Genomic DNA, 15664 nt, shown 5'->3' with positions numbered 1-15664 from the left:
TGTGTTCATTGTTATTTCATTTTTGTCTTTTCCTGAATTATTCCTTCCTTAATTATGATTATGGACGACTATTCAACTGCTTGTTAACAAAATGATCTGCTTACTTAACCAAATGGCAGCAACTCACTGAATTTAGACAGGTCAGTGCCACTTGGAAAAGACAATTCCAGTGATTGTGAATGTGGCACCAAATGTACTGGGATTTTCCCACACAACCATCTCTTGGGTTTCCAAAGAATAATCTTAAAAAGCACTGCAAAAAGACCAGGCTGAGCATATTCTCTGGAGAAAATGCCTTGTTGATGTCTGAGGTCAGAGGAGACTGCTTCAATGTGATAGGAAGCCAGCAATAACTCAACCACTCATTACAATCGCAATCCAGTAGAGCACCTTTTAGATGTTATCAAACGGGAGAATAACATCATGGATTTGCAGGTGACAAATCTGAAGTAGCAAAGTCAGACTGGATGTTTGCCTGTTCAGTGCATTTGAGCTTATGCATGCTGTCACAAACCTCCATAACACTGCTTCTTTACCCTTTTCTTTATTGAAATCATATTGCACATTGTGGAACTGTCCATCAGAGGTGGGACCAAGTCATTGTTTTGCAAGTCTCAAGTAAGTCTCAAGTCTTTATCCTCAAGTCTCAAGTAATGTCAGGCAAGTCAGAGTCGAGTCTCAAGTCACTGGTGTAAAAGTCCGAGTCAAGTCACAAGTCTGAAATTTTGAATTTCAAGTCCTTTCGAGTCTTTAAAAAAAAAAACAACGAAAAAATAATGTTGCAGTTATGCTAAATGTAAATATTAGACCATGTAATTTTAAAATCTGTGTTTTTCTCAACACATGACAAAATAGTGAACTTAGAAAATATACACAAATTGTGAAATTGCACCTCTTTAAAATGCAGCTCAATTAAACCTAGCTCCAAGAATAATTTTCACCGACAGTTCTGAGATACGCTGCATGTTATTCTTGGATGCGGTTGTAGGACCGGCTTTAAAACCGCATGACAAAAATATCATACACATTAAAAAAAACTGTATCACCAACGTAGCCTGGACAACATTTGCTAGTTAGATGAAGTCAGCTATCTCATCTTAGCATATTTATATGCATATTTATAATCATACGCTTCTTGGAGTGAGTGCATACACTCATGAAGTTTAGTAACTTCAGGTCACTGCAACAAGCCCAGGTACAGTTTACCGACGGATGGGTGCAGGACCTTGAAATGCACCGTGTAGAAAGTAAAGACCATCGTACGTATCATAAGTTTACCAGTCTCACAAATCGTCGTCATAAATACACATTCGTTAACCGTTTATTAATAGGACCTTTGAGCTCAACGGTAATTAATTAGTAGTGGAAATAATTTCTGGTAGCATCACAGAAATGTAGCAGTGACAATAATATTGTATGCTGTAATCGTACTGGGCAATTAGTGATACAAAAAACCTGTTTTATCCTGTGAATAAAAGTATATGTTTTTGTCAATGTACCATAATAACAGAGGCGAAACGCAATATTGTGTCAGGACAATTCACTATTTATGCACAATAAATAAAGGAGCATAGCGCGACAATTTCTGTTCAGCGCCAGACTTGCTTGTAACCTATATCACTAATTATGTTAAGAAAAATGACGTATTAACTACTAAAAAACACTGACCTTCGTGTAAATGCTTGGAGCAGACTAACCTGTGAGCTGGAGTGTTCTGGGACGTTATATTTGATCTTTGAATGGCTGCAATCCAGGCCATCCGTCGCGTCTTTGTTACTTTGGAAACATGGCTCGAACAATTTCTCTTCAACGACGTAATCCGATAACAACCGATCTCTTTACCCGTCGGCTTCCCGTGGCTGTCATGCGACCGGCTATTGCAGTTAATAATACAACAGCTTCTTGACATTTTTGTGTTTCTTTTTATCGCTGTGATTTCAATTGAAAGCCTGCGTGCGCTAGTACCTCTTGCCACGAGTTCCCAGAATCCTTTGCGGTTCTACCCGTGAATGACGTCACATTTTCAATCTCTATATAATATGTGTGTTAAATTTTATATTTGGGGTAAAATATCAAGTCTTTTCAAGTAAACCGGTTCAAGTCCAATTCAAGTCCCAAGTCATTGGTGTAAAAGTCCAAGTCAAGTCACAAGTCTTAGAACATTTTTTCAAGTCAAGTCTAAAGTCATAAAATTAATGACTCGAGTCTGACTCGAGTCCAAGTCATGTGACTCGAGTCCACACCTCTGCTGTCCATGGTGCTGAACTGCAGCAGGTAAACACCCCTGACTGTTTTTAACCTAGCTTCGGTATCCATTCTAAAACGAGAGCGCCACTTTGTTAAAGTAGCAACAGCGTTTACATACATCACTTCTGTCATCTGCTTTAGCAGGTAAACTGCTGACAGGACAAAGTTAAATTAGTTTCCATGTCCCAAAAACCAATTTCAGCCTCCACCTTTGACCATGGCTGTGGCCCATCTGGCCTGTTTGCCATCTTGGTGAATAAAAGTATTAGGAAAAATAAACAACCAAAGTTTGCTGATGATGTTGCACCGATCAAGAGCTGGGTAAATTAATAGAAATGAATGATTTGTAAAAATTAAGGTGTGGAGAAATGCCAGAAAATGTCTGAGAACTACTGTAGGTTTTCCCGCTTCTTCGGGTCCATTCAAAACAAGTTTAAATTTAGTCCTCTTTGGTTTAACTCTTCTGAGATGTTTTAATCTTTTTCGCAACAAATGTCACAGTGCCGTTAAATATTAAAAGTGTGATTAAGAATTTCGAGCCTCAGAAGACAAACATCACAGAACAAAGATTTTTATTGCACTCGTAACTCAAAGACATACACTTCAGGACTCTCTCCAGACAGACATTTATAAATATCTTGCAGAATATATTCATTGTTGTTTCAGGAAAAATTAAAACAACCTTTGTGTTGAGAAGCTTTTAGCAGGGGGGAGGGGGGCCTACATTGTATACAAAGCCAAGACAACAGTGGCTTAGTGCAAATATCTGGAGCGTGATTAGCCATGCTATGCTATTTTTACAGCTACAGATACAAAGGCGTGATGAAAACACAAAACTTTACATGAAATAAGTGGACAAACCGAGAAGCAACCATATACACTTACATGTGAAATCATCTGCTCGTTGAGGTTACTTGTGGCAGTAATAATAAGTAAACTAACACACTTTGGGGTTCTTATATAATATTTTAGGTTTCAGAATACAAATTCCATATTTTATACATTTCTTGTGAGACAGTGCATTATCATCGGGTTGGAAGTGCTACAGTACAAAACTCTGTAAAAGACTCATTTATCAAAGGTAAACAATTTCGCTTGTAGGCAGCCGGTGTCATAGTAACGACTATCTATTGTGGAAAGCCACTTTGAAATGAAACCATAAATCATCTCTCCGTACGTTTTTCATTAATAATGGCAGCAGGGGAGGAGGGCCGTTTGTTTGCGTGTAACGGGAGTGTCGTCTAAAGCTGTTCGAAACCGACGGAGCAGAGCAGGAAGACAGCGTACAGCAGCAGGAGGCAGACTCCCAGCCTGCGGTCCAGCCTCCAGTGGTTCATATGGACACAGAGGACCTGAGGAGTTACGGACAGAAAGAGGCACACGGGGAAAAATTAAATAAGTGCTTTTTGTTTTGTTGTGTAATCACGAAATATGTTAGTGAAAATGGTCTCAGACAGTGATGGGTGGTCTGTTTGTTTTTGTACACAATCTCACTATTTGATCTGTGCTTTATAACATCAGGAGCTACTCACAGTAAGCGTGACTGAGGCCAGAAGCAGAATCACTGAGTACACCAGGCCTTTGCTGTTTATCGTCACCTGACAGGACACACAATGTGAAGTGTGTAACGCGCTGTTTTAAAACACTTGCAACATGTTCACAGTCAAATTTTGGTTTTGGCCAATGATTTTTAATTTTGGGGCTTTTTTTTTTTCATTTTTAAATGAAAAAAACTCACACTGTTTAAAAGGGATTTTGTATGATTTTTCTTTCTCCCTGTCATTTATTTACCATTCCAGTGGACAGCATTTCAAATAAAGAGATCAGCACCTGTACAGGTAATCCCTGTGAGCTAAACACTCAGGCTTCAGACTGCAATTAAATAAAACAAAAACACAATGTATGATGCCACGAGAGATCCTTTACAATTGGTAGTTTCAGAGAACTCTGGCACAAGCACAAGCACAGGAACCCCGCCTACCTGCTGTTCAAACCTTTTGTTTGTGAGGAGCATCCAATCAGAACAAAGCTTAAAGAAAGGATGAAGAGAGCCCATGACCTCAGAAAAAAGTTTTTGGTCTCTTGCAACTCCTTGAATAAATATCTGGTTCTGGTGCATTGCCTTACACACACATTAGCTGTGTGTGTCTGCTACTGGTCCTCAACAAACAGTTTACAGAGGGCTGTAGCGACAGCTGCTTTCACCGCTAAAGACAGTGTTTTGAGAGAAGTAACAGTGAATCAAAACAATAAGACTGCAGAGCTGAACAGTGATCTGGATGAGCATAATCTTCACATTTTAACACGGATGTAACCTTCAAATACTAGTTATAGCAGCTTTGAATTACTTCTTCATTACAAATCAGTTACAAATCAAAAGAAATGGTAGTTAACAATGAAAGAGTAATTCAGTAGTTCTATAAATATTGTCCAATTACAAATGTAAGTTTTAAAGGTGCCTTGAATATCATGTAAGGTACTTACAAAAGTTTTCTTCAGGTGCCGAGAGACTTTTTTTTGTCTCGTCAAACACATTTCATGGTAATATTGAAGCTATGCTAGCTTACATATCAAAAGTAAAACTGAAACTGAGGTACAGAGAACAGCTGGTGTTACCACTGATCCATAGCTGACTATAAGAGTCCTCAGCGCCCAGGGAAAGCCCAGACCCAGCAGCACATCAAAGATATTACTGCCAATGGAGTTGGACACAGCCATGTCGCCCATCCCTGCAGCATAACAACATCATATGTTCACATCTTCATTTTCCTTTCCTTCATTAAATATTAAACACACAAATACACACCTTGTCGGGCGACAATGAGACTGGCCATGCAGTCAGGGACACTCGTGCCAGCAGCCAGGAAAGTGATGCCCATGATCACATCTGGGATTCCAAATGTATAGCTGATTATTGTCACCTTAAGAGAGGAAAAATGGTCATGCGCCTGTGTGTGTACGTGTGTGTTTAAACCAAATGTGTGTGTGTGTGAATGTGCATCATACCATCCAGACCATGAGGTAGGAGAAGAAGGCTATCCAGAGTGTGGAGGACAGGAAGGTGAGCAGGTACCAGCGCTCCCACCGCGGCAGGTTACAGTCAGGGATGGTGCAGTAAAGCAGGACGCTCACAGGCCAGGAGAGCAGCCACTTCAGACGCACACACCACCCATCTGAGAACATGATGAAAACACTCAGAAATGCACAAACAAGGTGAAACACACACACGCCCACCAGTTTGCCCAGAGGCGTCCTTACAGTTTAATCTGAACCTTTAAATTATTCACTGGCACAGCCTGGATGTGTCCGCGACTTCTCCTTTTAACTAACTCCATCAGCTATCAAATACTGTAAAGGATTATCTCTACAGTGCCTTGATGAATAATTATATTATTATTTATCAAAGCAGGAAGTTCTGGCTGATTCCAACGACAGAAAAAGCCTTTTAGAAGATCGACACAGTCTCTCATCTCTGCATTTTCTGTGGAGAGGAAGATTTAATTGGCTGTGGATGGCAAAAAATGGCATCCTGTGGCCAGGTACATGATCGAGCTTCAGGATTAATCTTTTTCTGTGTTTCCTGAGTTTTAAATATGTAATGAATATTAACATCATAGTGGGTAAAACTCTAGTTATTGCGAAAAGCAAAAAGTGTGTGTTTTTTAGTATTTCTTTGACGCAGTATGGCTTACATGTGCATTTCAGATACTTTGAGAGTAAGTTTTGTCTCTTGCTTTTCCAAAAGACATGTTTGATAAGACTGACTAGCTCAAGTGTCGTAGTTCAGTCCTACCCTATAGACATGTTTTTTTTAGCAAAAAAGTTGACTTCTGTGTCAGGACCAAGTTTGGCCTAAATTTTTAGATATATTGAACTTTTAAGAGGAATCTTGTTTTGCGGCTGGATGTGAATTGCCGTGAAGATGGTGTGTGGTGGTGGTGCATATATTTGACTGTGTATTGAACATATGCAATACCTGAGATTCAATCTAACGTTAGGCGGATAAACTCACATCTAAAATGATTTCCTTTATAGCATAATGATGTGAAACACATCCAAGTATTAAAACAAAATCCCAGTCGGCCTTTCTGTGAGGCCGGCTCTTACCTGGCAGGACAAACGGTTTGAAAGGAACATTCTCTTCATCTTGGTCCTCTTGCTCCTCCTCCTCTTCCTCTTGCTCCTTGGGCTGTCCTCCCCCACATGTCTCCCCTACTGTCTCTTTACCCCTTTCCAACTCTCCCTCTGGTGGCTGTCTCTCTCCCTCAGGTGCCGTCCCATTCTCTCTCCCCCAAGGCCCACTGGCTCCCGAACCTTCCTCCCCTGAAGCTGCCCCTTCCTCTGGGCCAACCCGAGCCCGAATCAGCCTTTGCCTCTGTGGGTGATTGGTGAGGGAAGTCAGGAGAAATTTAAAAAAAGAAAGAACTTTATTCAGGAGAAAACAGAAACACATGAGAAACACTGCAGCAGGGTTATGGAAATGAAGGTAGTTAAGATTATTTGAACTGGCAGGAAGAGTGATTATGCAGCTAGACAAGTCTTCACATTCACCAGAGGGGATTTAGAAAGCTTTATTTTGGTGGGGGTGGGGGTGGCATGGAGAGAGCAGGCATAGCATTGGCAGGTGTGCTTTAATTTGATGCTGGAAATGGCAATCACAGAGAGAAAGCTGAGAGAGTGAGGAAGCAGATTGGGAGATTGGGGTCTTGTCTGCTTTTGTGTCTGGGCTAATATTATGCATTAGGCTGCACTCTGTGTTGGTGTGATTTCTTTGTGGGCTTATTAGATGGCATCTGTGTAACAATGGCAAACAGGATGTTGTTTGATATGCCAGTACACATCTCCCCGTTTGCCAGTTTGTCTGCTATAGATGCACCAATTTAGTGTCTTCTTATTCCAGTACCACAGCTTTGGGTTCCTGCTGATGCTGTGTACTTCTCCCTAACTAGTTCTAGGTTTCAAGAAAAAGAAAAGAAAACCACTGAATTGAAGTGTTTATATTTAAATCTAAATTAAAATGGTAAATGGTCTGTATTTGCATAGATGGTATAACACTAGTCGCTAAGGACCCCAAAGCGCTTTACATATCCAGTCATCCACCCATTCACACACTGGTGATGGCAGCTACATTGTAGCCACAGCCACCCTGGGGCGCACTGACAGAGGCGAGGCTGCCGGACACTGGCGCCACCGGGCCCTCTGACCACCATCAGTAGGCAACGGGTGAAGTGTCTTGCCCAAGGACACAACGACCGAGACTGTCCAAGCCGGGGCTCGAACCGGGAACCTTCCGATTACAAGGCGAACTCCCAACTCTTGAGCCACGATCGCCCACCAAAATACCACCAAGCCGGCCGAAAAAGCCAGGGCAGCTTGATGTTATGCAATGAGTGTGAGCATGTGCAGTGTACCTCGCTGATGACCATGCGTCCTGCCATGTGCAGGCAGGTGAAGGGGGGGAAATGCGGGGTGATGAGAAGACGGAGGCTTGCCTCTGACAGAGTGAGTTGATGGGGGTGCGAGTTCAGTAGCTCATCCACCATCACGACCCCTGAATCCTGACCGGCCACCACACATGAGTCTTGGAGACAGAAGGAAGAAAAGCAGAAAAATGTTTAGTGGGAGATAAAAGAAGAGGGGAGGACAAAAAGGACACAGTGTTACGTAAAGAATAACTTTTGTTCGTCAAAATGGTCTAGTTCTATTTCAGCCTGTTGGAAATCCCCAGGGGAACACAAGAACCTTATACTGACAGCTTAAACTGTGTCACTAGGTCTGCTGGATGCTGCTCAGAGGCTTGGCAAACTTTTTCCTGTTTTGGATGTACAAGCACATGTACAAACACGACCCTTTTCACCTGGTTTCAGCGGCACCATGTCATTGTCGCCGTCTCCGGCGTTTCCGACAGCAGTCGTCCGTCGCAGACCGCTCAGACACGGCTGACCTGCCCTGCTGCAGTGTCTCTCCACCAAGCAGCACAGAGATCTGTTAAACCTTCACAAAGCACAACACATGAAGATGCTGCCTGTGGTACGTATAAAACATGTTGTGGCTTTAGGTTGGAAATATGAGCAGAAGCAAAGACTCACTTCATGATGATTATATAGAGTCCATACATAGAGATCAGGATGATGGTCTCCCACCTGAAACATGCACACAAATACCACCACAGATTCACAAATACCCACACAATCATCCAACGCACACTGGCTGCAAAAAACGTTTACCACAGTCTTACCACAGGACTTTTTCATCATAGATCACCTGCAAAAAAAAAAGAAGGAAACTTTAATGCCAACTTCAATTAGTTTTTTAGAAATATATTTAAACCATAACTCACTGCGAGAAGTTGCAGTATAGGCATGCAAAAGATTGTTTTATAAAGAATGAGAAATAATAAAAACTGGCCAAAAAACCCCAATATTAATGTCCTGTAATAATACAGGAGGTGTGTAGTTTTTCCTATACTGTTAGCCCTATACTTTATATAGTAGTTAAATCAGACAACTAAAAAAAAAATTATTTGGCGCCCTTCACTGTGCACACATGAAAATCTGATCTACAGATTTTGAAAGGTGGAGCTGGAGTAGAGGCGGGTTGCAAAAGGGCTTGCAGATGTGCAGCAAATGTAGGGCTGCTAAAGTACCGATAAAAACACACGTTATATGGAGAATTACCAGTGTACCAGAGTATGAGCCGTGACTTTGTATCCTACTTGATTTATCAATTAAAATATATACTTTAGATGCACCAGTTTAACATTAGAGTCATCTTTCATTTGCTTTTATTCTTGCACTAAAAGGTGCTTCCTTTCAATTGTAGGAATAATGTTACATATAACGGTGAGTATTTCAAAATCCAAATCCAGTTTATTTATATAGCACGTTTAAAAACAAAATGTTTGCCCAAAGTGCTGCACAGAAACACAGGGTAAAACACAAGGTACAACCACTGACACTCACATAAAACATAATAAAACACATAAAAACCATATCAACTCAAGCCAGTCTGAACGCTATCGAAAAAAGGTGTGTTTTCAAAAGCATTTTAAAAATAGGAAACGAAGATGCCTGTCTAATATTTAAAGGCAGCGTATTCCAAAGTTTTGGGGCCATAACTGAAAAGGCTCGTTCTCCTCTACGTTTAAGCCTTGATTTTGGGACAACCAACAGCAGCTGGTCAGCTGATCTGAGGGTCCGTGAAGGAATATAAGGCTGAAGTAACTCGGAAAGGTATGGGGGAGCAAGACCATTAAGGCATTTAAAAACCAGTGTTAGGACTTTGAAATTAATTCTGTGATGAACAGGAAGCCAATGAAGAGAAGACAGGATAGGTGTTACATGTTCATAGCTGTGGGTACCAGTTAAGAGGCGGGCAGCAGCATTTTGAATGAGCTGAAGACGAGCAAGAGATCGTTGGCTGACTCCAAAAAACAGTTCATCACAGTAGTCAAGCCGTGTTGAAATAAAGGCACGTATTACCTTCTCCATGTCACGTCTTGACAAAACTGGCTTCAGCTTAGCTATTTGCCTCAGCTGGAAAAAGCTTTTTCGCAACACCAAACTAATATGTTTGTCCAATTTAAAATCTGAGTCCATAATGACTCCCAGGTTTGTCACACGCTGCTTGATATAAGACCCTAGAAAACCAAAATTTACGAGCGGGCTGCATGAAATATTATTAGGTCTAAATACAATCACCTCCGTTTTACTCTCATTGAAACTCAAAAAGTTCAAAGCCATCCAAGCTTTGATATCTTCAAGGCAGTTCAAAAGGATTTCAGGACTTTTCATCAGTACTGAGTTTTGTACTGTAGAGATTTCTCACCAGAATAAGCACCACTATGGAGAGGATGTAGAAAACAGCATCACGGAACAGAGGCCACCAGCTCAGAGCAATGGGCTGCAGAGAGAAAGGAAACATGAAACACTGTGAAGACTCCGTCAGGCAGCAAGGGGTGCTCTGTAGTGTGCGTACCTGTCCTGCAAAGATGCCACAGATGCCGATGATAACCAGGATGTTAAAGACAGCTGATCCCACAATAGTTCCCACGCCCACGTCACCCTTTGTGATAAACACGGCTAAGTCCAGAAGAAGAAAGATCAAACTGAAATCATGCACACGTGTTTTATCTGCAACAGTGTACAAATTAAGAGTTTCTCAACAGAAGATAAACACAGTAATTCATCTGTCAGTTGACACCCAGAGGGGCTGGCCTGATGTCTTTCATGTTTTGTAATATTTACCGACTTATTGCCTAAAGTCAACTAAAGTCAAAGCAAGACTTTTTTCTTTCAAGATTAAAATATATTGTATCAGAGGCCGTTTTTGAGGACATTTCCAAAGGCAACATTGATTTAGAAGTAAGGCTTTCATTTTTATAAACTGTAGGTCAACATTTGTTTCAGAAAAAGCAGAAAAAAGTAGTTAGTAGTTAGTCTCAATAAAGGATCAGAGTCACAATACAATAATATCACAATATACTGCTAACAATAACAATGGCTCGTGCTACAGTGATGCTGCAATACCTGATACAAGACAGTTATATCTGATATGTTTTATCTGTGCAAAAGAAGAAGAAAATAATGCTAAAAGGCAAAATGTAGAAGTGATGTATTTAATTATTGTACTGTAGTGTCACAGTGTATGGGCAACATTATTATATAAGCAGTTACACTTACTGACCTGCTGTATATGCTTGTTTGTGTTTAACGTAATTTTTTAACTGTAACAAAAGAATTTCCCATATCTGGGATAAATAACGTACATCTTATCTTATAATATATTCACCTTGGAAACGTTTATTCCTTTGAACTGGTTGAATTTTTGACATGTCTGAGCTTAATGCACCGACCTGGCCTCAGATTAACGTACTTATCAATAAGCTTAGAGTGAAAGTCCCAGAAAAAGGCAACAAAGAAACAGAGCTGGGGATGACAAGCACAGCTTAAAAACACAGAGACTAACTCAGTGAACACACAGAGTATCTGACAGAGGCTACAATGGAGACAGGACTGTTTACTCAAAGAGGGAGTGAGTGAAACTCAAAACAAGACACAAGAGACAACTAACTAACAAAGTAAAAATAACAACAGCACCCAACTAAACACAGAGATATGAAAGCTCACACTAAAAAATAAAAACACAACACAGGGGGAGGCTGGAATAATGAGCTGAAAACAAAATACACGGACAAACACAACCCTCCACTAGGAAAACAGTTAAGTAAACATAGAACTATAGACTCTGGAATAGCAGGAAAAATCAGAACATAAACTCCAAAATATAAAATAAAGGTTTTATTTAATTTTATTTAATTTTTTTTTATCTTATTTAAAAAAAGTGAAAGTTTATTTACTGAAACACTGTTAATGATTAAAAAAAAAACCTGCCCCACAGTGACATGATAAACCATCAAGCAAAAATAAATGTTGTCTTCTTGACATCTATGATTAATGATAAATGCCTAAAATTAATCACTGCTAGCTCCCTATGTGCACTTTTCTCTGTCCTGATTAGACATTGTCTCTCCGATTGCCTCTAATTGGAGCACTGATGGCAGAAATATTGATCTAACCAGCTGGAGGGAATGACTGACTGGGATACTGACCAATCAAAGAAGTGAAGAGCTCAGGGGCGGAGCTCCCAGCTGCCATGAAGGTTGCCCCGGCAACATCCTGACTGAGCTGAAGGTTCTAGTGGATGGAGAGGGGAGATTAAACAGGCTTAAGGATGAGGATGGTCATATTTGGTATTCTTCTGTCACAGGATTGATCCTAATAAATACGGTGTGTTTATCCAGAGCCTGCCGTAGCCAAAGACCTCTACTGCTGTCCAAAAACTACTAGAAAAACATCAACTAAGGTTACATTTGTCCAATGAACATGAACACTAGTTTATAATTTAATACCACAAGGCTTAAACAGAGAGTTCTGATAGACTAACACACTATTGTTTCATGTCTTTAGAGATGAATTACAGCCAGTAAAGAAAATACACTCGCTTCTTACCCTTTAAAGGTTTTTTTTTTTACTTAATACCTAGAGTAGAATGGGAAACTATCAAGTATTACTTTACTTTCAGCCATTATAGATTTCTGCATCGTACCTCTGACACTTTTTCCAGTGATGGCACAAAGTAAACATCACAGACAATGGCCAGTGCGTGAAACATGTAGATAGCCTGAGAAATACAGCAAACGCATTACTGAAGATTTGGTTTAAGATGAAAATAAGAGAAAATACAGCATTTTATTATGTCAAACGCAGGCTTTCAGACAGATGTGATACTCACACAGAGAACATGAAGGAGGACTGCACCCTGTCTCCTTTGATCCACAGTAAAGACGTCTTCAGGAAACTCACTGATAGCTTGGGAAAAGATGGATAGAGTGTAATCTAATGACATGTGGAATTAGGAAACAGTGTTGGACAACAAAAACCAGTTACCAAGTATTCTAATACATTACATTTTAAACACAACTCCCTAAAACCTGCACTTTTATCTTCTGATATCTGAAGATTATTTTCTGTCATGTCTCAAAATTAACTCACAGTGACTTTAACACACTTTCTTTAAAGGAGGATTTGTTCCCTTGGAGTTCAGAGAAGAGCCGCAGGTAGGTGGTTAAATGAAGGCTGTGATTAGAATTATAACTCAGCTCCACCCTGAACCTGCGGGCATTTATCCTTGCATGCGTCAGATCTAGAATTGGCGTATCTCAGTTTGTTGAATGTATCCTGTATCTTGTCTAGACACAGCTTGAGTTTAAAGTCACACAACCAGGAGTCCAATTGCATTACAGCTGTATTTTCCATGCTCCTCTTATGACTTCACACTATCCCTCACGCCATCCAAAAACAAGTGTTTTATAGACTTTCTTTGTCAGTTCTTCTAAAAGCAATTCCAATTATATTGAAGTTCAGAGGCATCTAATTTGGCTGAGCGTCACCATGCATCACAGCCTTTCTCCTCCCAGCAGAAAGCGATTGCTTTGCTTGGCTGCACTGTCTTGCACATAAGCTCATAAATACCACAGCTCACTGCAACATTTAAAAAGCTTTTTTTCATGATACAGACGCAACAATAATCTGAAAAGCAGCCTCCCAAGTGACTTCCCCTCAAGGTTTTCTGATTTAACTGTACGTCAGATTTTTTAAACCGCTTTTAAAAGTGAAAGAGATATCAATGTGCAGTTAGAGGCAAACACAAATCACACCTAAGAGGCAGAAATGGCGTGATGTTGGTTTAATTCAGATCATGATCAAACTGTATATTTTTAGCATCAGAAACCACATGATGCTCTTAAAAATAGAAATATGATAGTTTGAACAAAGCTTTTAAGTTGATCTGCACTATATTTCCGTGAGGCAGGAACTTCATTCTGACTGAATACAGCTCAGTGTGTTCTGTAAAAATCTCAAGCAGCCACACAGATCCAAGCATGCATAAGCAATGGTAGAGCGGCTGATGAGAGGTTACTAATCAGCGGGTCAATACCACAAGCGGGCACTTTGAACAGCTCCAGATGCACACTATATCAAACCACAAACTCAGTTTCCTAGCAACCATCAAAGACCTAACTGTTTTTAAAACATATATATGTACTAAATTTAAAGAAATGAAAGGTGGACCAGAGGAGTAAAGGAATGCACAAGAGGAAATAGTTCTTGATTTAAGGAGATAAACGAAGATTGCACACTTTGACTGCCATAAACACACAAGGGCTCAGAAGGTCACGGTGACTGTACACAGGTTATCCAAACCTGAGCTCATTCTAGCTCAACACACTGATGCAATTAGACTTTTAAAGTTTTGTAAAGATAATGTTCCTGTTGGCGCATCATGCACGTCTATAAACAGAGTGTATGTGAAAGACACAAACACGTGGTAAAGCACCTCACCAGATCTAGAAGCACCCCCAGTCTGGTTGTCTTCTTTTTGCTGGATGAGCTCCCTCTTGAATAAGGAGCTGCTGTGATCCACAGTTGGTCTATGGTAGTCTAAAAAGAGTAATTCACATATGAATACAGTTAAGCTATTTGAGGATATAAATTCAACATAACCTTTTATGTAACTTTAATGTGTTTCTTTACTAGTATCCCGCTAAAATAATCTGTACAACGTGACATTTGCCTTAATACTGCAATTTGATTTGTTATAGCAAATAATGAAAGTATAGGAGTGGTTAAGACAACTTTAAATCAGAGTCTTTATACGCACCTGTAACATCACAGAAGTGAAAGATCCAGGCGGCTGCGAACAGACCGACTCCACAGACGCAGAAACGCCGGAGGAGGCGCGTCTGCCTCGGTCTTCTCGGAGCCTTCATCCCGCCTGCTGCCGCCGCTCGTCGGCTCTCCGCTCAGAACATGCCGCTGCCCCTCTTCCTCGGACTCCTGCTCTCAGACCGAATACAACTGGCCTGTTGATCTCTTATTCTGATTTATTGTCTATCTTTCTTTGCTCCATCCAATAAGCAAGCGGATGTTAAACAGGTTCGGCCTGTCCACAGCATCTCCGGGAGTCAGTCAGCACTAACCGTGCAGCATCCACACGCTTCACATACATCCAGCGGATACTTGCACACAATGAATCAGCCAGCGCCTATTTGATAATATCCCGTCTTTCCTCCTGATCTAAATCTGATCTGCTGTTTATGATTTTCCCGTCGGGGAGGAGGGTTTTTTTCCTGGACCTACAGACTAGAGCGCCTTCAGCTGGGTGGGGCGACGCGATTGAAATACTGATAACACGAAGCAATGATTCAAGTGTCACGTGAAGCGCGCGGCACCGGGATTCTGTGGGGTGCATGAGAATATTTTCCAAAAGTATATATATATTTTTCATCGATTAAAAAAGAAAATTCAAAAGGTTAAAGGGAGTAAAGCCTCTGTGTGAAGTAAGGTCCAAAAATAAGATAAGATCAGAAAGATGTTGAATAAAGACATATGCGCAATGCAACTTAACATAGATGATAAGACAATGAAATGAGATAAAAACAAAAAAAGTGAAAGTAAAAAAGATGCAAACTGCAAAGAGAGCCATAACATCCATAGTTTATTCGTTTTTGGGAATCAGAATTCTGAGATTAAAGAATTCTGACTTTAATCTCAGAATTTTGAGATTAGTCAGAATTCTTTAGTCTCAGAATTCAGATAAAAAAAGAATTCTGACTTTAATCTCAGAATTCTCAGAAAAACGTCAGAATGGAGAATTCTGAAATTAATGTAAGAATTCTTTTTTTATCTGAATTCTGAGACTAAAGAATTCTGACTAATCTCAAAATTCTGAGATTAAAGTCAGAATTCAGATTTTTCCCCCTCTGAATTCTGACTTTAATTTGAGAAAAAAAGTCAGAATTCTGCCCTTTTTCTCGGAATTCTGGAAAAAAAAAAAGACGTGCCCACTTTTCCCC

The 15664-nt window shown here is 40.3% G+C and overlaps 1 protein-coding gene across 2 annotated transcripts; it reads right to left on the bottom strand.

Annotated features, from left to right (window-relative positions):
* Window positions 1–2715: 2715 nt before the first annotated feature.
* LOC146677807 (sodium/potassium/calcium exchanger 3-like) lies at window positions 2716–15243 on the bottom strand. Of its 2 annotated transcripts, none has more exons than XM_085426549.1 (17): window positions 14470–15243; window positions 14151–14249; window positions 12541–12617; window positions 12355–12429; window positions 11858–11942; window positions 10225–10328; window positions 10075–10149; window positions 8486–8511; window positions 8337–8390; window positions 8105–8241; window positions 7659–7828; window positions 6355–6622; window positions 5254–5420; window positions 5054–5168; window positions 4864–4976; window positions 3780–3845; window positions 2716–3599 (listed from the first exon to the last, which is right to left on the bottom strand). In XM_085426549.1, exons 1-17 carry the CDS (start codon window positions 14576–14578, stop codon window positions 3489–3491), a joined length of 1851 nt encoding a protein of 616 aa, XP_085282675.1. In that variant the 5' UTR covers window positions 14579–15243; the 3' UTR covers window positions 2716–3488. The 2 variants fall into 2 exon arrangements, with proteins under 2 accessions (XP_085282675.1, XP_085282683.1); XM_085426557.1 differs by having other exon boundaries at window positions 2717–3599; window positions 7740–7828.
* Window positions 15244–15664: the final 421 nt, after the last annotated feature.

Source organism: Rhamphochromis longiceps, linkage group LG2, assembly GCF_057381845.1.
Source record: "Rhamphochromis longiceps isolate RC_006_pf linkage group LG2, R_longiceps_female_GT1.1, whole genome shotgun sequence".
Classification (NCBI taxonomy): Eukaryota; Metazoa; Chordata; class Actinopteri; order Cichliformes; family Cichlidae; genus Rhamphochromis; species Rhamphochromis longiceps.
The sequence above is the reverse complement of the archived record's forward strand: the minus strand, read 5'-3'. Positions and strand labels throughout refer to the sequence as shown.

Excerpts from the sequence above, each read along its gene's own strand:
- LOC146677807 (XM_085426549.1), bottom strand. The coding sequence starts at position 14,578 with ATGAAGGCTCCGAGAAGACCGAGGCAGACGCGCCTCCTCCGGCGTTTC. Across the intron at positions 12,618-14,150 it reads TGGGGGTGCTTCTAGATCTG|CTATCAGTGAGTTTCCTGAA; the intron begins GTGAGGTGCTTT and ends TCTTTTCCCAAG. Across the intron at positions 8,242-8,336 it reads CTCTATATAATCATCATGAA|GTTTAACAGATCTCTGTGCT; the intron begins GTGAGTCTTTGC and ends TGCTTTGTGAAG.